The sequence below is a fragment of the Etheostoma cragini genome, chromosome 1 (genome assembly GCF_013103735.1).
Source record: "Etheostoma cragini isolate CJK2018 chromosome 1, CSU_Ecrag_1.0, whole genome shotgun sequence".
Taxonomy (NCBI): domain Eukaryota; kingdom Metazoa; phylum Chordata; class Actinopteri; order Perciformes; family Percidae; genus Etheostoma; species Etheostoma cragini.
This window is the reverse complement of record NC_048407.1, coordinates 5,918,127-5,941,523: the sequence shown is the minus strand read 5'-3', so window position 1 is coordinate 5,941,523 and position 23,397 is coordinate 5,918,127. Positions and strand designations below refer to the sequence as shown.

Below are 23,397 nucleotides of genomic sequence, written 5' to 3'. Positions count from 1 at the left end.
GTACACCAACCAGTTGTTGTATGGCATGGCTCAGATTAAACCCTTTGTAGTCTATATCAACATTCAACAGGCTCTTTTTGGCTCTTATTACCTACCGCTTTCTTTGTGTTGGCGTTCTAAACTCTGGTGGATTTCTGAGGACTATGGTTAAATGTTCCTCAGATGAAAATCCAGACAGCTAGCTAGACTATCTGTCCAATATGAGTTTGCTCTTGCATGACTAAAACAACCTTTCAACATGCACATGTTCCATCAAAACAAGTTCCTTCCCAAGGCTATTTTGCAGAGGCACCGTGGCTCCGTCCGGTGCTTAGCGCCATCCAAGACGATTGTGATTGGTTTCAAGAAATGCCGATAAACCAGCGCACCTTTTTCTCCCATCCTAGAATGCTGCGTGGGCTAGTGAGACCCTCCCCCGCAGCGCTGTGGAGGAAGGTCTGGCAAAGTAAAACTAAACCCTTTGTGAAACATAGACAATACATACAGAGAATGAATGTTATATAGGTTCTCTCATTATCTAGTTTGAAAGTCAGTCAAAACAGCTAAATGATATGATATTGGATCATTGCATAGACTCACATACTCACCAATACTAGTATTCTAGGCGGTACTGGAGGCTTTTCCGATACTGGTATCGGTATCAGAACGAATGTACCTGCTTTAATTAATGGCTGCAATTCTCCAATTTTTCAGTCTTGCTATTCATGTCATTTAATGTCTGAAAATGATTTCTTCCCTGACTGTCCAGGTCCCTGATCCTGTGTCACTCTAAGACTAATGATGACTGTTCAGAAGCGAGGCATGCTGGCGAAGTATCAGATGGGTGCAGGACCTGGGGCCCAGGCTGCAGGACAGAAGGGCTTGCTGGGGATCAAACCCGGTACAAAAATACAGACAACGGACACTGGAGGACAAGCCAGCACTCAGCCTTGGAGAGACAAGGAGGAGCTGAGGCGGATCATCCCAACACCCTCAGGGAGAACAAACGGAGCATACGGAGGTCCTTCAGCATCAAGGTACGCCTGCAGGGCCAGGAAAGGTTGATGCACCCCTTGGATTTCAGATTGGATCAAATCTTTCAAAAGAGTTGAAGTGAAATTGGATAAGATCACGTAATCTAATTTTGTTCCTGATCTGGATCAAGCCGTCAATACTGTATGTATTGTTCAAAACTTTTCAGTAGGATTGGGATACCTTTGATCCCCGAAATCTGAATCATCCTGATCCCAGTTGAAGGATATTTTGCACCTGATTTGATACAATGATGTAGTAGATAAAGTAGAAACAAAGCCTTTCAGATCTGTAAAGGAAAATAAATATGAGTTTGTTCCCATAAAATAATCCCCAAAACAGTTGTCAATATCAAACAAAAATAGAAAAAATTATTTTGCCATGATTATGTGTATTAAAATGAAAAAACTTAAGTTGGCCCCATGTTGCCTATTCTACCTGTTGTTCTGTACCTAGCTATTAGCTGACATTGTAATATGTAGGCTGCTTTAGAACCCTGGGCCCAGTTTTTCAGAAGTAATCCAGTGGGATTGTGGATCACAGATTAGAAATGGGTTTTTCAAAAGCAAAAGAGGGATTCCAAACTAAAACCAGACCATGTAATCTGATTTTACGTTGGATCTGGATCTCACCTGCCCTTTGGGTTTTTTAAAACTTGGAACTCGGTTTGGGATCTATTTGATCCAAAAATAAAACAGGATTATCCTGATCCTATGAGAAGGGTGGATTTAGTCGTGATTTTTCTAACCAAATAAAATCAGAGAGGTTTTTTGTTTACTGATGATATGCATTTCTATATATCTGAAGCATAGATGAAGCATGTCACATCTAATATATATAATACTATTGGATAGTATTGTTTTTGTTTTGTTAGTTAACATTATAACAAAATAAGGAATGTAAAATGTTTCTGTTTCTTAAAATTAAAAAGAACCATAGTTATTTGTGGCCCCTGGTATTTTGCCTACCTGTTTTACTTTGCCAAGCCAGTGGGCTACATTGTTGGTTCCATTTAAGGCTCTGGTGAACAGGATATGTTAATCCTGAAATTTGATATTTGGATCAAAATGATCCAATCCAATGTTCTCTTAAAATACTGGCATAAAAGTAAGATAGATCAGGTGATCCTGAATAGAAAAACATGGGATTTCCAACTACAACCTGTGGCCCTTTACTACGTGTCATTCCCCTTGACTCAATCTGTAGATAAACAAGTTGCTGGACGCTTAATATTGCTAAACAGCATGAAAATTGCAATTATGAGGCTTATCTGATTTTTGACCATATTCAAGATGTGATTTTTACATGGCACACATAAATGTAGAATTCTTATATAGCAGTATGTACGTATATTGCTACTTTAACTCACGTTAAAGCACTTAACACTACTTTATACCTAGCCTTCCCGTCTAAACTGAAACTCCAAACACTACGGCCCATTTCATTCACTATTAAAGAAAAAGAACACAGCAGTAATGTTTGACTGACACCTCACTCACTCAGCCACATGGTTGGTATGCTCATAAAGTTTGCTTACTACCACCCAGTATAAGGGCTTCCTTATACCTGTTCACTGTGTGTGTGTGCGTGTGTGTCTCTGTAGGAGAGTAGTATCTGGAGGATGTGTGTAGCCACAGGGCCCACTGAGGAGCTGTATGGACCACAAATGGCTGATAACAGCGTCCAGACAGAGGACAAAGGCACTAATGTGGAACCTGGGAGGAATGGAGGGAACCTAAATAGGTAAGAAGACACAGCAAACTTCACAACTCGAAGCGTTTTATTTCTTAGGAAGGTGCTGGGAAAAAAATGGTGAATGAGATCAGATTAGAGAATCAGGCTATATGAGAAAGCTTGGTAGCAGAAGAAAAGCATCACTAAGACAGAAGGCATTGACTCAAACTATATAGATGAAGAAATGCTGGTGTTTGACATTTTTAACCCAATTTTCACCTGGTATTGCAGTTAAAAATGCATTGTTGCAGGTTCTGGGTTGGAATCCAGGTCGTTCCGGGACCCGGGAGTGGAGTTTGTGTGTTCTCCCCATGTTTGCGTGGGTTACCTCCGGGTGCTCAATTTTTCCCCCACCATCAGAAACATGTGGGTTCTCCAGTCAAGGCACTGGCTCAGATCTTGAGTTGGGGGCTGTAAATGGCTGCTCACTGCTCCCTTGAGGGATAAAAATGTACATCGTAAAAACATTTAGGAGACTGGAATTGATCAAAACAGTCTGTCAATCAACTAACTAACCATCACCAATGAAGAAGGAACTCTCTGCTGAGTTCAATGATACCTCACAGAAGGTTCTACCTTAAACGAAATAACTAAACTTTCAAATGTCATGAAAGTGGGTGTGGCTCAATCATAGGGGTGTGTCAAACCATCAGCAATGAAGAACGAACTCTCTCTTGAGTTGAATAACTCCACACACAAGACACTCAAACGGTTCCAATGTAATGAAAGGGGTTGTGGCCGGAGTTAGATAGATAGATAGATAGATGTTTATTGATCCCAAGAAAAATGGGAAATTCCAGTGTTACAGCAGCAAAGTCAGTCACAAAGCACAGAATATAAGTATAAATGACATACTTGGAAAAATATACATACATACAATATACATGAAATAATAATATGAATAAATTAAAAGAACAAATATTTGAAGGTGTACAGGATGGGAAAAACTAAATTGTGCAACTGCTTAAATAATATGTTTAAATGTATGCTAAATGTAACACACTTAGTGGGCATTGTGCTTATTGTGTGTGTATGTGTGTGTGTGTGTTGTGTATTGTTTCTCTCAAATGCCCAAGACACATTTCTCCTATGAGAGACAAAAAAGGCTTATCTTATCTTATAGGGGACGGCTCATACAGACCACACGTTATAAGATTCATGTAAATCAGATTGGATTTCTTGTGTCATAAAAGGCTGATTCCCTGTTGCCAGCTGGGGGTGCTATGACCAAGAGTACATTTTTGCCTATAAATGTCCTCAGACCTGGATCCTTGTTAATCATGAGATATTTCGGCCAAATTGGACAATGTACACTTAAGTTAACACACAAAAAACAACTTCTTCATTCATTGAAAAATGCTCAAAATGGCCACCATGTCTACACTATTTGACGAAAAGTTTTTCTTTTAATAACTCTTCATCTTTGAGGTGTTGAGATGGTACAGACTGAATTTGAAATCCATCGGATGAGATCTCTAGGAGGAGTTTGTTAAAGTACAGCCCCTTGACTTTTAGGTCTACTTCCTGTTGCCATTAGGTGGCGCTATGACTTTGAGCCAATATCGGCCTTTACATGTTGACAGGGTTTGTCTCTTATGAATCCAGAGAAGTTCCGAGCAAATTGGACAATGTACAATTAAGTTATAGCCACTTCCTGTTTCGATGGCCAAACGCACAAAATGGCCGCCATGCCATGGCCATGCTCTATGACAAAAATCAATTCATTTCGAGCATTGTTTAATGTATTTTTACTAGCTTGCATTCTTGCAGCACATTGCTGTGTTTCTTTGCACATTACCACCACCAACTGTTGATTGGTGGAAAACAAGGAGTTTGGTAAACACACCCACCTGTAAAAGCATTGCTCCATAGCATCACTAGTGGTGAAAAACTTAGAATTTGATATCTCAGTGAAAGGACCTTTCGTGTTCCTCCAACATTAAATGTAAAATAAAAATATATTTGACTTTAGTTAGCTATGGCATGAAGAGGGACTTCTACATCCCATATCAGTCTAACATTATGATGTTATGGTTTGTGCTTGAAGACTTAATTTTCAGCTGTCTCTGTGTATTTACTCTTCAGAGGCTGCAGCTTACCGAGCCCAGACAAGCTGGCACCCTTTAACGGACAGTTTGTAAACGGCAGCACTTGGATTGCAGGGGAGGGGATGAGGAACATTCACATTAAGGCCTACAGTGAGGTAAGAGCTGCAGACACAATAAATTGACTCTAGTGTGGCATGTGTTGATTTTTTAATATTCTTTTATGAAAAACCTATCCTAACCCAGTGTTTGACAAGTTACTCAGGAAGTGTAATATGTAACTCTGGTATATGTTGAGGACGTTTTACTTCCGGGACTGTTTGTGTATCCCCGGAAATTCTGCCGGATGTTGATATTTAAATTGAATTTAAATATCAAAATGCAACTCTAAATGATCCGATATGTGCTTCACATGGATAGGCAGAGCATCCTGGCCCTGTGGATGGGTTGAAAGTGATTGAATACCAACTATTTCTGTTTGGGCATGGCATGTTTCCCATGTTGCAATCTTCCCACCCACTCAGACACAAGGCTCTATAGCATTCAGTCAGAAATAACACAGACAAAGGAATTTTAAGAATTTGGTCAACAAAAACAGTAACGTGAGAAGAAGATAATTCAGTAATATTTATATGATTTGTAGGCTTCACGGTAATTGTGGAATTTCTGGAATTCACAGAGCCTAGACAATCAAGGAATTTGATGCATTGTGACATCATGACAAAGCAGGAAGAGCACAGTTTGGGAATCTCTCTAGCTAGTCATAGAAAGTCAGGGAAATGTTATGGAATTTGTAATCAAGTCCTCTGTCCAAATTTAGTTAAGTAATAAGTTAAATTATATATAGTGAGTGTATTGTCGTTACAAGGATCTGCATAGACTTAGACTTAGACTTCTCTTTATTACACACACACAACAATGAGCAGTGTAGACTCATGTGTCAACATGGAGCAGAAGTGTTAAAACTGAAGCCAGCATGGTGTGTTTCAATGCTTCTCTGCAGCCATAGAGGCAGTGTATAAGTTTTACTTTTTATAGATTTTAGTACTTTTGTTGATGCGGGAGCTTTCCTGCTGGGTACGCCGGGCTGCTAAGTCCATTTGAGTCCCTTTTTAGAGGCTGTGGAAATCTGAACTGCAGATTGGAGAAATAGAGAAAAGGAGCAGGAGGAAAGAATGTCTAATATGTGAAGACTGGGCTCAGCTGATTGTTTTCAATACTGTCTCTGTTTGATTTTTTTTCTCCCATAACAGCTCCCTTCAGCAATAAAACGCCCCTAGACACGTGATTCCAAAGACTAATTTAAAATTCTACAGAGGCTTAGAGAATTAGAATTGACTTAAAATTGTCAGTTCTTAAAGCAACATACGGACAAAGTTTGCTGCAGTACAGTAAGCTACTAGTTATACCTTGCCAAGCTTCACCATCATAAGTAGTACACATAGGACCATGTGAACTGATTAATGGTTAAAGGGAACTTTGGCTACAACAGTTGAAATGTTTCTCTTCACTGTTTTTTAGGACCTTTCCACATGTGAAGACACTCTTCATTCACACAGTCTGACTACAAACCCACAGCACCCGGCCGTCACTTCCCCAGCTGACCCTCTGTCCCTGCCTGGATACACAGATGAAGAACTTGTAGCCAACATCAACCACCTCAAGGTAAACTAATCTTTCACCAAAGTGGATTCTGATCCACTATTCAATTTAAAATTATGTCATCATCAGGGGTGACGTGTGCTTGTGTTATGATTGGCTCTTCAAGCTCTTAAAAAAATATGAATTTCAATGGGATTATGCAAACTGAGAATATTCTATTTTCATAGATGGAAAAAAAATTGCTCAGGCAGCACTAGAACCATGGTCATGGTTAAAAAAAAAGATGCAATCTCATTCTTTCGGTGTCCCTTTGACCTGAGTCAAGTGTGTGTGTGTGTGTGTGTGTCGCTGTGTGTGTGTGTGTGTGTGTGTGTGTGTGTGTGTGTGTGTGTGTGTGTGTGTGTGTGTGTGTGCAGTTACCCATCCCAGAGGTGAATGAGGAGAGTTGCTGGGACACGGAGAAGATTGAGCAGAGCCCAGCAGGACAGATGGACAGCACTAGAACACGCTCCAATTCAACCAGTGTGTATCATACAGGTTTCACTCAATTGTAAAATGACCTATCATCTACATCTATTGACTCTGCTGCTTTTCACTTTGCATACCAGTAGGTCGGATGTGTGTAGAAAGCTGCAAAGACAGGAGCGGGCTAGGACAGTTAAAGCTTTTAGAGTGTATATAGTAAAGACGGATGATAGAAGGAGAGATTCAGTCCTGAGAATAGTGGTAGTAATATGTTTATTGTCTTCAGGGAGGTGTGAGGCCAGGGGATAATATCCTTTTAGCAGCGGGAATTAGGTCCTAATTGTGAGAAGCATGGCACTTTTTATGGTGGGAGATTGAACTGAACAGATTGTCAATGGTAGTGTATATTTACAATGATGCAAAGTATGGCAGCTAGCCTGACTGAGATAGATACTCACAATGATCAGGAAAATAGTTACTCCTGTACATTGTTATCCAAGCCAAGGTACTATGTACCAAGTACTTCCAGGCACTTAGAGTTGCAGCCATGGAGCACAGAAAGCAGCGCTCTAAAGTGCGGTTTTATTTTACTTAAAAAAAAGAGGTAAATCACGAGTGAATTACAATATTTTTCTCATATCTGTAAAATGAGCATGTGACCCATTAAACTTTAGCCCTAAAATAATTGGAATTGAGAATCGATTAAATTTGGAATTGAAAGAAAGATGGGAAGATGGATTGGAATCAGAATGGTTTATATTGAAACAATGCCCAACCCTAGTGGCCACCTACTATTTTAACAGCTCTGGTTTGGGAAGTGATTTTCCCTTTTCAATTTCTGGCTGCAGCCCCTGAATTGGGACAGATAAGGAACTCCATTGATGTTTGATGAAGACTCATCTTTGGCGGCTACAGTGAACATTTCCATGGGAACAGCGAGCTCCACCATTTACAGATACTGTAGGAAGTGTAGTACTTCTTCATGAAATCACAAATAAAATGTGTTTTTCTTTAAAAAAAAAACGTTATAAGTGGTTAATTATTGGTTAATTAATCATGGCTAATTATCAGAATCCTTATGGAGAAAATGAATGGGATTTTATCTTCCGGAAACCACACTGTTGCGCTCTGTGTCAGCAACACAACATATGGGCAGTGGTGACAAATTAAAACAATAAATAATATTAAGCTGCACGTATCACAATGCAATATGTAGAAATTACAAAGGTAAGAGGTAGATTTCAGAACCCCTATTGCAGCAGGAAAAACTAGTGTAACAGGTTTTTTGGGGAATAAGGACTTGCAGCGCCTTCCAGTGATTCAGGTAGTGAGCCGTGTGGGATAGGTCAGACATTCTAAAAAATCAGGGGTCAGTAACCTTAGGCACGTGTGCCATCATTGGTATGCGTTAGCTAACCAATGATACACAGCAATAAGTGTGCAAGAAAGTTTTGGGGGAAATGTTGAGGAGTCCTCTCATCCGCATGCCAAATAATCTCATTCACAGCCATTGGCAGGAGCACAGCAGGAGTAATTTACGGTAGTTTGACTGACTTTTTCCCGCCCTACACTGCTTCTGATTGGCTAGCCCTCCTTGCCTTATCTGAAGAAATGCGGCCCGAAGGGAAAATAACAACGCCTGAGCAGTATGGGTAGATGATGTCAGGCTTAATGCTGATATGGCACACTAATTACAATAACAACAATGCATTTAATATTAAGGTTTGCCGATCCTTGATCTAAAATATTTCTATCTTTAAATAATCTTTTGGTCATTTATTTGCTGACCATTGATCCAATTGATGGGGGAGCCTATAGTATGCAAGCTACCAGACACATTTTATTATCAGAAATTAAATATAATAATATTTCAAACTAAAGGAAAACTTCTTTGAGTATGAAAATACAAACATGTATGCCAACACACAAAACATGTTTCTATTTTGCTGGTCACTCTGTGCATGATCAAATATAGAATCAGAAGTTATTAAACTGTATTTCATGGGTTTTGCTTCCCCCTCAAGGTCTGAATGCCGGCTCTGTTGTCTACCTTGTAATGATAGAACGGTTCATTGTGATGACATTGTGTATCAGCAGGTGTCCATCCTTACTGGATTGGGGATCTAGACAGCATCATCATGAAGTCCCCGGAGCTGTATAGCAGTCATCCTCAAAGGAATGGTGGTTTCTATGGAAACAGGAAGTCTCTGTCCCAGCAACTGGAGTTTTCTCAAACCCCTACACAAGTAATTGTTTTTTTCTGATATTACAAACAATACATTAAAGATCTGCCACACAACTGACCCCCAGGGACCCAAAAGCCTCAGTTTTAATGTGCCACCACTAGAGAACAATCATTACACAATCAGGTCATTGAAGTGGGCCCTGCTTTATTTTGCTTAACTATTGAATGCTTGTAAATAAAATTGTATTTTATTAAATGACCGCAGCCAATCTGGGTCCAATTACTGACTGAGGGTAGTTAACTCGTCAAACATGGCATTGAACCACAGTCTCCATTATTAAAACAAAAAAAGTACAATCATGAAATACATACTTAGATATTATTGTAGCTGATGTGTTGCTGAATGCAAAAAAGGCATGATACTTTGAAAATACGGCTTACATTTACAACATCAAGCCCCACTAATTGCCAATAGTGCAGCCAAAAGCATCGGTTTAAAAAAATGCCCTCAGACCTCAGGGGCTTGATAGGGGCCCATCAGCTTATTTTTTGCATTGGGGCCCCCCAGCAGATGAATCCAGCCGTAATTGGAGCAGGAAACTCACAGGAGTCAGTTTGAATTCTACTACAGAACAGTCAGCACCATTAAGGCAAATCTGTGGTTCTTATAGTTAGTTTAGGTAAAACAAAGGTCAAAATGTTATTACTGACTGGTAGTAATTCAATCATGGTATGACTAATAATGAATGTGTCACATGTTGCTCCTCTCCAGCCTGTTTTCCGTCCCTCCCGCTCCTTCAGCTCTGCCCAGCTGCTACACCCCTGCAACAACGTGCAAGCCTTCATCATCTGTAATGTTGTGCTGATGAAGGGCCACGGAAAGGTAGGAACCACACACCACCACCACAACTGTTGCTTTTCTTTTACATTTTCTCCGTTATCATATTGTGAGCAACTGTGACAACAGGTCTTCTATCCCCGCTGCTCTTCAACAAGCATATCTTTATTTCAAGCTGCTCAAGGTGCTAACACACTAGGCAGAGGGTAAAGAACTAGTGGCAGCGAAGGCAGACCGTGCCGCCACCCCTCACGTTGCCTGTCTTGGTAAAAAGTTGCGCTTCAACTAGCCACGGCCAACTACCACATTCTGTCACTTTTATTAGAGGAAATAACTCTTCGTACCGACAAGTAATGTAATGTATTCGTCAATCTGAAAAGGGAAACCAGATATACAATCCAACAAGACAGTGTTTCACTGAATTAGCCGACAGGTTTAGGAATGAGGAGTGGGGCTTGGTCAGGGGGAGCCAATCAGAGGCAAAATATGGCGGGCCATGGCAAGTTCTTTAAGAAGTACTTTCATGCTACAATGGTTACAGAAAATGAGCCAAACAAAGTTGTCACTCAACTAGCAATTGCAATGTGCATTCCTTTGTGACAAGAGTGTGCAAAAAAAAACATTTTGTTACATTTGACTAATTTACTGGTCAGCTGGCCGACTAGTTAGCTGATTTGAGTAACGTTACAGCCCGGTACGATACACACAGACATCGCAGCTTCAGTGGGATGTCATCCACGCAACTTTGAAGTCTGTAGTCTTTCTAATGACATATTTTCACAGTCTTATACTTCAATGACGAACCGAGACCTTCTTGACTCGCAAAATTTTCTTTAAAAACTGACGAGCATCATATGTGTAATCCATCCAAATAATTTTTCTATCCCTGTTTACCACCATTCACATTCTTTTCCGAATGTAATGGCGGTCCATCGGAAGGGAAGGGACTTCGCCTCTCTGGTATACATCCATGACTAATTTTCTTAAGCTAAACGGCCAATCACAGTGATCCTCTCACCCACAGATCTGACACCTGACAACAGTCCACATTTAAACTATTTTTTTTTTTTAAAACAAACATTTACAAACCGTTACAAACAATACACTGGAACATAGGAACGCGTTCCAGGGCCGAAAACTTTAATTAAATTAAATCAAAAATTCCTTCTATATATTTTCAATAGAAAAGTTAATCATTTCAAGAAGGAATGGTCCCAGTTGTTCCCAAGAAGCCACATAAAATTCAGGGGGGATCCCATCAAAGCCTGGTGATTTTACCTTTTACATATTCTGTACTGGCGATCTTAGTTCTTCTATAGTAATTAATTTGTCTCTGTTAGCTGATAACTGAGGCAAGTCAAGCTGATTTAACCACCATGTTTATCAGGCACTTGTTTCTGTCCTGATCCTCCTCCACAGCACCCTCCGCAGGATGAGGACATGAATGAGAGGTGAATGCTCTGTACTGGGTTAAAAAACTGGGTGCCCTGTACTGGGTGCCTTCCCTGATCTTCAATGTTTCCGTATGAAGCAGGAAAAAATCCACACCCCTGACTCATGCTGATTCCATGGCTTGATAAAAAGCCTGACGTCTTTTTACCTTGAAGTTGCTGTAAGGGAATTTTCCGGCCCTCATTGAAAAGCGGAGATCTCCGCGCAGCTTGTAGGATCGCCTGACTGGTTGTGTAGCGGAGGACATTGAAAATCAGCGTGCAATTAGTAGTGGTGGTCTTCTTTGAGCTATCACTGTAGATTTGGTGGGCTCTAACAATACACTTTTGTTGATATTACAATATTAATGCATGGGGTGTAAATCGTGCCTCATAATGCATAACATTCTAGTTTGAAGATTGAGCTTGACACACTCTTGATCTTGACTCACTCTCTTGATTTATGTCTGGGTGGTGATGACGAATGGGGGTGGGGGGTGCTCATGCTGCGAATTGTATGTTTTTTATGTTGTTAGAAAAAAAGTGTTAATCAAAAATAGAAAATATGATTTTGATTGTATTTTTGTCAATGTTAACCAGTGATAATGCTATTAATAATAATTATGCTGCTGTTCCCAGGGTCTGGGCTTCAGCATAGTGGGCGGGAGGGACAGCATGTATGGACCAATGGGGATCTATGTGAAGACCATCTTCCCTGGAGGGGCAGCGGCTGCTGATGGACGGCTGCAGGAGGGTGAGGGACAAGATATTGCACATGAAGTTCACACACACACTTTAGGCCAAGCGTTTGAGTCAGTGATGTCCCGATCACTATAAAGTGGTAACCTTAACATGTAACCTTCAGTTAGCGTTGATTGTAAATTGGACAAAAGTGTTTTTACTACACCTGCTGTCATATAGATCTTTTGTTTACGATGCTTTATTGTCTACTGTATGTATCTGAGTTAATGTTACCGGGAGGCCATATAATTGCAATGAATATTTTGCCTGGACAGAAAATCATTAATTTACAACGTTAACTCAGTCTACTTTGGACGTATCATGAGCAAAAGCGGGTAAAAATAGCTACAGTATGTTACCATCCTCGCGTATTTATCTGAATTAAGTGATATGAAATGAAAAATGCCTTATGGAAACAGTAAAATTCAATCAAATTTCATAAATATTGACTCAAAAGAAATACGTTCAGTCTCATCGGATTTTCTCTTGATCAATATACTGCTTATGCGATAAGCAACCCGCCACAAAACAAAGAAGAAGAAGTTTACGTTAATTTCTGCCCAGTACTTCCCCTCTGTCTGCACACATGCCGGATCTCAACAAAGACACATGGAAGTGGACAGACGAGGAGACGATAGACTTTTTTAATTTAATATATCAGGAACCCATTATAATAACTATATCATAATAACTTAGATTAATATAACGCATTTCATGAAGCGCAAGTAACGTTACAGGGGGACAAGGGGAAAGAAATAGTAGACCAACACAAACACGGACTAAAAGGGATAAAACCTCCGCGCTAAATGGAAGGAGGACGTCATTTAATGTAGGTTAATGACAACCACATTGCACGTTTTAAAGGTACTTTCTGAATGAAATAGACCCATTACATACATGAGGCCCAATTTGGGGTGGGTTTTGATATACAATCCCGTAATTGTCTCCATCTGTTGAAAACCCAACCGACATTGACTCGGTTTTGCCCGTAGTCTTTCACTTTCCCTTTCAGCTTTTGGTTTTTTCCAGTGTTACACCAAAGTCTATGACCCATCAGAATGTGTGCTCTGTAGCGCCGTCTACCTGCCGTAAATCATTTTGGGCAGAGGCATTAATGAAAACTAAATAAAATTAGAGTTATTTTCACTGTTAGTCACGCTTGCTGTAACAGGTCATTTGTTATTATCAGATGACAAATTATACAGTTTCGGAAACATTAAAAGTTACTTTAAAAGTCAAACATGATAAAATAGTTATATTACATATTTGAATACAGTGTTGACGGACACTATTTTCCCTCAATATTATCATATCGATATGAAGACATTTAAATGATGTGGTTATGACGGTTTACAGAGTGTAAATTTGATAGAAATTATGGAAACTCTTTACCATCAGTCTTAACCATATCAGATTTCTACATTGTGTCAGCTGATAGTATGTCACTCATAGTATGGAAGAAATGCATCCTTCAACGCTCTCAGATCTTCTGTTTCTGTGTCTGCATAGGTGATGAGATCCTGGAGCTGAATGGGGAGTCACTACATGGTCTGACTCATGATGAAGCCCTGTACAAGTTCAAAGTATGGCAACTACATTGTTATCCTACTAGTCTCGCATTGCCAGACCTTCCTCCACAGCGCTGCAAAGGAAGGTCTGGCTAGTTCACACAGCACTCTGGGATGGGAGAAAAACATGTTCTGTTTTAATTGGCCATTTCTTAAACCAACCAAAATTGTCTTGGGTGGTGCTCAGCGCTGGACGGAGCCATGGTGCCTCTGCAAATTAGCCTCAGGAAGGAGCTTGTTTTAATGGAACATGTGTACGTTCAAAAGTTGTTTTAGTTGTGCAGAAAACTCAGATTGGACAGATCAACCAGAGTTTAGAATGCCAACACAAAGAAAACAGACTAAATGGCGGAAATCCGGCGCAATCTGGAACTGAAACGTTGGTTACATAGACTATGATCCTACTAACACTATTCCTCTCAGTTCAGGATAATTTATAATTAAAAAAAAGCGCCATAAAGTCTCAATCATAATTGGATTAATCTCAAGTCTAAAACAACCTGTATAATTTACAGAGACCCAACATTTCCCCAGGAGTGGTGGGATAACTCATGATTTAGTTTTTTTAAGTAAAAGTACAAAATTTAAATATGATTAATAATTAATAAATATATAATAGAGCATTCTTCTTACAGTATACAACATCAACATTGTATTTAGTTTTAGGTGGGGGTGGGTCAAAGCCAGCCAGCCAACCTTTTTCTGCAGGTGTCCTCACTATTTGCCAGCTGCCTGTCCCCAAAACACACTGCAAAAAACATCTCCTCACTATCCACTAGCTGCCTGTCCCCAAAACACACTGCAAAAAACATCTCCTCACTATCCGCTAGCTGCCTGTCCCCAAAACAAACTGTAAAAAACATCTCCTCACTATCTGCTAGCTGCCTGTCCCCTGAACACTGTAAAAAAAGAAATGCGATCTCTTTTGGCACAGCTACAAGAAGATATACAACTTTCAGACAAGTTGCCCACGTCACATCTACATCTTCAAGCTCAGTTGGAAGCTGCGCAGTAACGCTCACCCATCACCGGAAAAGAGCTTCCTATTAATTTCACTGGTCTCGGTGGAAATCTACGGCGTCATGTGGTCCATTTCTTTAACTGTACAGGCTTAGAGCACCTTTAAGAAAGAGTTTGGTTTTTTAACATAATAGTGTGTGCAGCAGGACCCCCTTTAGGCTAACCAGCAGCAGTAAAGCTACCGCTAAAGTTTAAGTTTAACTCTCGGTTGCAAGCATATAGCACTGATTTGAAATGTGAAATGTCTCTGTGCAGCAGATCAGAAAGGGCCTGCTGACGGTGGTGGTGAGGACCAGCTTGCGTGTGGGTGCCCTGAGGGGCCCGGCGCAGGCCGCTCAGCTGTGCAGATCCCGCTCCCTCAGCTCCACTGCGGGCATGGCCCGGGCCAGCGCTGACATGGGAGACTACAACTACCTTAACAACACACAGAGTGTCCCGGGCCATCCTGGGCCTGCTAAGCCCAGAGACCGCGTCATGATGGAGATCATCCTGCAGAAAGGTCAGCCACGGTGGACAGTAGAGTTAAGAATCCGAATCTGGATCAGGTTTATTGCCAAGCAAGCAGTGGTGGAATGTAACAAAGTACAAATACTTTGTAACTGTACTTAAGTACAATTGTCACATATCTGTACTTTTACTTAAGTAGAATCAATAGGGCATACGTTTGACTTTCACTTTGTTACATTTTGCCGCAATTATCTATACTTTCTACTTAATTACATTTCTACAATGTTCCGTTACATTTTCGTTACTTTTTAGGATTAGTTTTCCACCAAATGCTGCGTGACTTTAGACCAGGTTTTTGTTGGTCAATGGCGCGATCACTTTCTGCTCCCGCCAGATAGCATTACACCAAGAATTCACCTGAAAACACCTCCCTGTAAGACCAGCAGGCCTATGGGCTCAAAGATGGGCGCAGGTGCATTTGCTTTTTACACAAAGTGGGCGTGGAACGGGAAATTAACAACTGCGTCGGCCTTTGCACCGCGCTGCGCCGGGTGCTAGATAGGGCCCTTAATCTTCACATAATTAAAAGTCAACAGGGATATTTAACAGGGGAAAACACCAGAGCGGTTCAAAAGGGGTAGTCAGGGCATCAGGGTAACAGTTAGTAGAGCGTGCACCCAATAAAGAGGTTTATTCCTCAACCCAGTGGCCCAGAGTTCAAATCCGATCTGCGAATGTTTCCTGCGTGTCTTCCCCCTCTCTCTCCCCTTTCATGTCTGTCCTGGTGATTAAAGACGGAAATGCCCCCAAAAAACAATAAAAATAAAAAGGGGCCAGTCACTGTTGTGCTTTATTAGATAGATAGATAACATTATGTCACTGGGACATCTGATCAGTTATTCACCCGTCACCCACATTCTTCATCTTCAAACTCTTCACTCACAGTCAATAAGTCTTCACAAAGGTGGTTATGGGGCCTCGCCTTGCACTCCCCACCACAAGTAAACTGAAACACACAGGTAGCCTATGTGTAGACTCTTCAGAAATCTAACAGCCATCTGTACTGATAGACAGTATATAAATCCTATCCTAATAAACCTTTATATGCGTGTGTGATTTCCCAGAGGCCGGTGTTGGTCTGGGTATTGGACTGTGCTGTGTTCCATCTGGTGACGGCTGCCCTGGGATCTACATCCACACCCTCTCTCCTGGGTCAGTCGCACACATGGATGGCAGACTGCGGTGAGAATCACTAACTACAGGGCTGCATACATGATTGGAAATATGCCTACTGTACTAAAATGCAGCAGTACAGTAAGGTATAGCAGGCACTTAGCATTGATTTTTGACTAGGTTTTTGTGGAGAAAGACAATTTAGTCAGTTGCCAAAACAACAGATAGTGTTTGGTTCCGCATGTAACAGGATGAGAGGTTAAAAGGCCGGAGTACCCTATGTGACAATCAATATTGTGTTAAGTAATGTACCTAGAGGGATTTAGAAAAAGGTATAACTATATATATACATATATATACATGTATATACTGTGTGTGTGTGTATGTATGTATATATATATATATATATATATATATATATATATATATATACATAGTGCAAATTAAAAATGTACATAAATCCAAAAAAGTTACGTTTTTTGTAGGTGTCAAATTACATTTAATGTTTGTCATTCATAGAAAATGTTATTGGCTTTGAATCTTGCTAGCATAGCGTTAGCTTTCTGGCTTGTAGCTGTCTGAGCTGATCAGACTATAAATAGCTCCCGTTGCTAAGCGTGGCAAGTCAAATCTAAGGTTCGTCCTATTTACTGGAACAATGAACAATGTATGCATTGCCTAAGAACCCTATGGGATGGAAATGAGAGTTATTTTTTGGAACAGATTTAGATTTAATAAACCATGGTGTGAGCTGCTTAATGCCTTTTGACACCTCGTCAGGCATTAACCCTTTCACATATCTATATGCCTATATTTATATAATTGCCTAACAGTACCCTGTTATTCAGGTTAGTACTATACATACTCTTTCTCAAACTTATGTTTCTCTCCTCTGTGTTCTTTCTATTTTTCTTTCTTTCTATATTTCCATCACCATTTCTTGAACTTGCCCTTCCTACCTTTAGCTGTGGGGATGAGATCATGGAGATCAACGACACTGTGGTTTACAACATGGCGCTGAATGACGTCTACACAGTGCTGAGCCAGTGTGCACCAGGTCCAGTCCACATCATCATCAGTCGACACCATGACCCCAAAGTATGCAACGCCTCCCCCTCACTTACCTTAACCAGTTCAAGGGCTGGCTCAGTGTTAATACTGCAGGCCATGGACTCTCTCTGGCTTTTAACTTGGTGTTCTGGCTCCAACAAATTGGATGGAGATTCTGTGTGTGTGTGTGTGTGTGTGTGTGTGTGTGTGTGTGTGTGTGTGTGTGTGTGTGTGTGTGTGTGTGGGGGCCAGGTTTAGCTACATTTGTGGGGACCAAAAACTGTGAATACAGTATACTTATGGGGACCTGACAGCTTTGTGGGGACAAAATGCTGGTCCCCATAACGTTAAAGGTCTTTTTGAGGAATAAGACTTGGTTTTAGGAGTAGGGTTAGAGTTAGGTTATGGTTAGGGTAAGGGTGAGGGGTAAGGTTAGGCATTTAGGTTGGATGTTAAGGTTAGGGTAAAGGGCTAGGGAATGCATTATGTCAATGACTGGTCCCCACAAAGATAGCCAGACACGAGTGTGTGTGTGTGTGTGTGTGTGTTTTTGGGACTTTCTCCCAGTACATGCTCCTTGTAAAGCTGAAACGAATTAAGCAGAACATGATGATGAATGACTCTGTGGGGCCTCAACAACAGTCATTGGCTGTTGATGATACCCTTGAACAAGTTATGTAATACCCATTCCCCCTGGAGCTGTTCAGTGGCCATACTTGGAGTTTTAGGGTTAACTAAAGGTAAAAAAAAAAGACTGAGTCTAAATCCATGCTAGCAGCTCTGTTAAGCCTTACTGAAGCCCAGCTGTGCTTCAATGACTCAACAACAACAAGTCCTCCAAACCATACGACCAGGGTGTGATTTGTTGGGAGGGGGGGCAAAGGAATGCGTGGGATTTCCCCCTTTCTGGTCTATACATCCCTGAATTCATTTTATCCCCGGTGTGTGATCAAGTGATCAATGCTGCTTCACCAATAGACGATATATAGCATACCTAAAATAGAAGTATTTTAAACTAAGTAAAGTGTTGTAACGTGAACAAATCTGAGCAACAGTTGCTGGTTGTATTTAGCCACTACAGAGCTCTAGGACACGGGCTACCAGCGGCAGTTGTTTAGCCGCAAATAGGTGACTGTGAGCCAGCTACAGGCATGAGCCAGCTACAGGCACCACTCGATGATGGTCCTTTTAGGGGACGTGGTAGTGGAGTTCAGAGTTAAAAAAATCCCCGTCTTCTTTTTACATAAATTACACGCTGCATACAACCACATAGGTTGATTATTTCTACCCTCCTAACGCGACCCAAAAGAGCGCAAAAAAATGGGGTCTTGACCAGGCGTCAGTGTTTGGCGAGTTAGGAGAATGTGTTGCCCCTACACTGTCTGTGGCTTTGAGGCTCCGGGTCCATTGACTCCTACAGAAGATGTAACATCTTTAAAAATGAGTCACCAATATGTAGTTTCATCTGTAGTTTTTAACAAACTTTACTCAAACAAAATGACATGGTGAATTTGCAGCAAATTAATTCACATTTGGGTCTGTAGTGAGTGTTCTGGGCAGCATGAGCGAGTCCAAATAAACTACAATGTGTGTGTCCATCAAGGAACATGTCATCCACTGCAACAGTTTTGCCATTGATATGATTTTTATTTTGACTTAGGATACACAAACTATCCTAGTTCAAAGGATCAAGTCGTTGTTGGGTTGGTATTTTGGTGGCAGTTGTTGGTAATAGGAAACGTATAATTATTGTTTGACGTTAGACAGTTTTTGTTAATTGCCCTTTACACCAATACATTTAATTATGCTGACCTATGCATTTATAATGACAGTCCCATCATCTGAATTCTGTGTGTCTCAGGTATCAGAGCAGCAGCTGAATGATGCTATCGCTCAGGCAGTGGAAAACAGCAGACTGAGAAAGGATAAGAGCCAGTGGAGTATTGATGGTGAAATATGTCTTCGTTCATTGTTCATTTTCAACAGTCGAATAATACTGTGACATGGTTGTTTGTCTAAACTCAAGCTGTCACACACAGCTTTCTTTCATTTCCTTTTTTGCTTAACTGTGATAAAAAAAAATTATCATTATGCTATGAACCGTTCACAAACAAATACATGCTATTTTTTATGTTTTTTTATTTTATTAAATTTGTACTTGATTTTGGGTTGCACTTTCATAATGTTGAGGGACTCGCAATAGACAGATTTCTAAAAAAATTATAAAATGGATCCACTAGAGGCCACTAAATTGTAACTTTTACTTCAATGTAGGGTCTATGCTCCAAAATAGGTTCTTCATTTCCCATAATGTCTTTTTAATAAGACCATGCCTTGTTGATGCCCATGTCTTTTAAAAAACACGGTTTTTAATTAAGACTTCTTTTAATGAATTTATAAATCTATCTCCAGCACCAAGCCAATGTAACGTTGATGTCATCTTTAAAGTTAGTTTCCTAGACTCCGTCCAAAAGTCTAACAAAGGACGAAGTACAACTGCTGTGTAAAATCAGTGGAGTGCCCCTTTAAGTTTTAAAAACATTCCCATAGGCATAAATTGTACATATTTCTCAGTGAATGTGCAGTACAAATTCCATTAATATTTCAAACGGCATGGTATATGCACTACCTGTCAAAAGTTTGGGGTCACAAACAAATTTCCCTTATACACGAATATGGACAGAATACCAGCTGATCTGAGTAGGGGGCTGATCTTTAATGCAACATCAACATTGCCCATTATCAGCAACCATTCATACAATATTCCAAAGGCTCATTCTGTTTATTAATCTGATATCATTTAAAAAAAACTAACTGACATTGGAGAACCCTTTTACAATTATGTAAAGACATACAGTAATGGAACCTGAAAGCTGTTGACCTGACTAAAAAAACTATGCAACTGATCTCAGCTGGTATTCTGTCTATAATGGAGTGCAATGAAAAGTTTTAAGTGACCCCAAACTTTTGAACGTTTGTGTACATTTTTACGAGTTATTTACATGAGTTGCACAAAACATACAAGTCTATTGATGCGCATGTATTTAAATCTAGGCAGCACTTTACAGTATAAACACCATTTAAATCCCAAATGCTCACTGTTGCACATTCAACAAGTGTGAATTATCTTATCAGGATGACATGTAGTGCATGAGATGCATACCTAATGCAGAGGTGTTTTAAATCCTCCATTCACTCCCATTCCATCTCTATTTCAACCACTGCATTAAGGTCAGTGATTTTTCATGTGATTATGAAGTCATTCAAAAGTCACACACTAATTGCATTAATCAACATCAATGTGCAGAGCAATCTCATACATTTTACTCAGGAAATGCATCTTTTTATCATTATTTCATTACCATACTGTCATTTTATTATGTATTTTTTTAATTATTTTGATTTGGGTTTTTTTGGTCCCCAGGGCTACGCAGACTGGACCCCGGTTCTCACAGCCGGCAGAGATGTGAACGTTGTCTTGAGAGGAGTTTTAGTCAGCTGACGGTTCGCCGAGCACAGAAGGCCATGACGCGCTCCTGCAGCGACAACACCACCAGCCACCTGCACAACAACTGCCTCACCATCCACAACCTCCACAAAGCACACCACAACCCATCTGCCCGCGTCCACAGCTTGGACACTCCCAAGGTAAGCAAACATGCGGCAGGTTGTATGAGATGGGGTAGAACGTTCATGCAAGGTTAAAAATGCAGCTTCTGGGATTTCATTATTGAAAATATATCCAAGTCCAAGTAATTTCCTCTTTTGATCTTATCTTATCTCGTCCCATTCCTGTTGTGTAGTCAATGAGAGAGACATGGTCTGACAACAGACTGTCGGTGCCAGTGTATCCTGATGAAGACTATAACGTCCCGTACAACTCTGCTGCTGCCAACCTTTCCTGTCAGCAGGCCCTGGATCTGGCCCTCAGGGCCGAAAAGGTACCATAACCATCCATCCATCCATCTATTCATTCATCCATTTACATCCAGTCAACCATCTATCCTTTGATTTATCCATTCATCCATCCAACCAACAATCTCTCATCAAGCTATTTGGCTGTCATCCATCCATCTAATTTAATTTTCGATTTCAATTTTATTTCATTTAAAGCACTCAGCCATTAATCCATCCATCATCCTTCCATTCATCCTTTCATCCGTCCATTTATTCATTCCTCCATCCTTCCATCCATTTTTCACTTCATCCACCCGTCCATCCATCCATTTATTCATCTAGCCATCCATCCATCCACCCATTAAATTATCTAAGTATACCTCCAACAATCCATCAATCCATCTATTCATCCAACCTTCCATCCATTCATTTATCCATCAAACTATCCATCCACAGATACAATAATTCATCCATCCATCCATCCTACTAGCTGGATGTTAGTGTGGTGGGGCATTATTGATGAATGATTTATTTAGTTATTTATTCTTACATCTATTAAGTCCATGAGATGAAGTAAACTTAGTCAATCCATCGATTCTCTGCAGCCATGTCTCCTGTTCAGAGTCATTTGGGGCTGTACCCCATCCCATTTTCCATTGGGCTAGAGACAGGGTACAGCAGGGACCAGTCTATCACAGGTCTGCTCCAGAAACAAAATACTGCGTCTTGGGGGGATATGAATGACAGGAAAACTGTATTTTAGATACAGCTAAATAAGGGTGATTTATGACAGTGTTATTGTTGAAGAAAGTTTCATATGTTATGTAGAGTAAATCCTTGTCCACTGGTCCTGTCTCTGTCTACACATCCTCTGTTCATTACAAAGCTGACATCACTGCAGTTGGCAGAAGAGAAGCATTTTGAATGTAGGGATATTATTTTACTGTGTTATTACTTTAGTGATAGCTGATTCTCTGTTCAAACAACATCTTCTATCATGAATAACTAATTATGTGTCCATACAGCAGTAAAATGAAGTGCATATACAGAATATGCATGTTCCACTATATTCATATGACACACGTGTCACATAATTTACAACCCAATTTCAAAAAATGTTTCAGGGATACAACCAGGTAACGGACATCTGGCACCCATTAAGACAATACGTGATCCTGTCTTAATTATAACCCTGTGTGTGTGTGTGTAGTCTACCTGCAGGATGCGTGGTGCTCCGATGCAACACTGCTGGCCTCAGGATGTGACCAGCGAGGAGGGTTATAATGGAGACTCCAGTGGCTCCAGCAGAGGATCCCCAGTCAGAGATGGAGGACTAGAGTCGTCATCACACACCAGCTGCCAGGTAGCTCCATCACGCTGAACAACACAGGGAAGGCCTATAGTTATGGTAGCTTTAAAGTCACTTCTGTTAACTTGGTGCACCGTGCAAACGGTGCACCAAGCATGATTCAATTCAATTCAATTTTATTTATAGTATCAATTCATAACAAGAGTTATCTCAAGACACTATACAGATAGACCACACTCCAGAATTTACAAGGACCCAACAGTTCTAGTAGTCTCCTCCAGAGCAAGCAACAGCTCTAAAGCAACATTCAAATTGTGCAATGCACCTCTTGATTTGGAGAGCTTCTTAGGATTGCAACTAGGAAGTGTTCCCTTGTGTCATACACACAAAAGACACATGAGGGCGCCAGCTGCAGCCATTACAACCTTGCACTTGCTGAGAAATGCTTGTCAGACAACTCATTTGGTTTATCAAACAGTATCTAAATTCAGTGCCCATATTAGGATGTTGAAAGTATGTCTGAGACCATAGAAGTTGTCAACTTTATCTGCATCACAGTCTGTGTTTTTCACTTCCACTCTGAGACACTGATACTTTCTCAATGTACTGATTGCATTAATCGGGTTTCCCTCAATGTACAAATCATGCTTCTTCTGCAAAGACTAACACCTTCCTCTCCTTCCACCGCTGCAGTTCTTCAGCAGTATGTACAAGGCCATGAGAAAGATCCTGAGGTTACTCTTCAGGAATGTATGTGAAGTGATGTGGTTTCTAGTGTTTTGCTGGTGAAAGCATGCGCAACTCCTTTGGCTTTTTTATGATTTATTAAAACACAAAGCTGTAACCCTGGTCATAGACATTACAGAGAACGGAGTGATTGTT

The 23,397-nt window shown here is 40.5% G+C and overlaps 1 protein-coding gene across 3 annotated transcripts in view; it reads left to right on the top strand.

The window, feature by feature from the left end:
- Nucleotides 1-23,397, top strand: part of il16 (interleukin 16) — a 52,704-nt gene that overhangs the window by 7,272 nt on the left and 22,035 nt on the right. For 2 of the 3 annotated variants that reach the window (XM_034867600.1, XM_034867592.1), the window contains exons 3-18: nt 749-1,016; nt 2,615-2,754; nt 4,831-4,948; nt 6,312-6,455; nt 6,809-6,914; nt 8,955-9,103; nt 9,815-9,925; nt 11,950-12,064; nt 13,561-13,634; nt 14,895-15,138; nt 16,211-16,328; nt 17,225-17,357; nt 19,171-19,258; nt 20,734-20,957; nt 21,113-21,250; nt 22,417-22,569. In XM_034867600.1, the coding sequence (XP_034723491.1) occupies nt 749-1,016; nt 2,615-2,754; nt 4,831-4,948; nt 6,312-6,455; nt 6,809-6,914; nt 8,955-9,103; nt 9,815-9,925; nt 11,950-12,064; nt 13,561-13,634; nt 14,895-15,138; nt 16,211-16,328; nt 17,225-17,357; nt 19,171-19,258; nt 20,734-20,957; nt 21,113-21,250; nt 22,417-22,569 (2,323 nt within the window). The remainder of the gene's footprint in view (nt 1-748; nt 1,017-2,614; nt 2,755-4,830; nt 4,949-6,311; nt 6,456-6,808; nt 6,915-8,954; nt 9,104-9,814; nt 9,926-11,949; nt 12,065-13,560; nt 13,635-14,894; nt 15,139-16,210; nt 16,329-17,224; nt 17,358-19,170; nt 19,259-20,733; nt 20,958-21,112; nt 21,251-22,416; nt 22,570-23,397) is intronic. The other variant, XM_034867610.1, reaches the window with a different exon arrangement.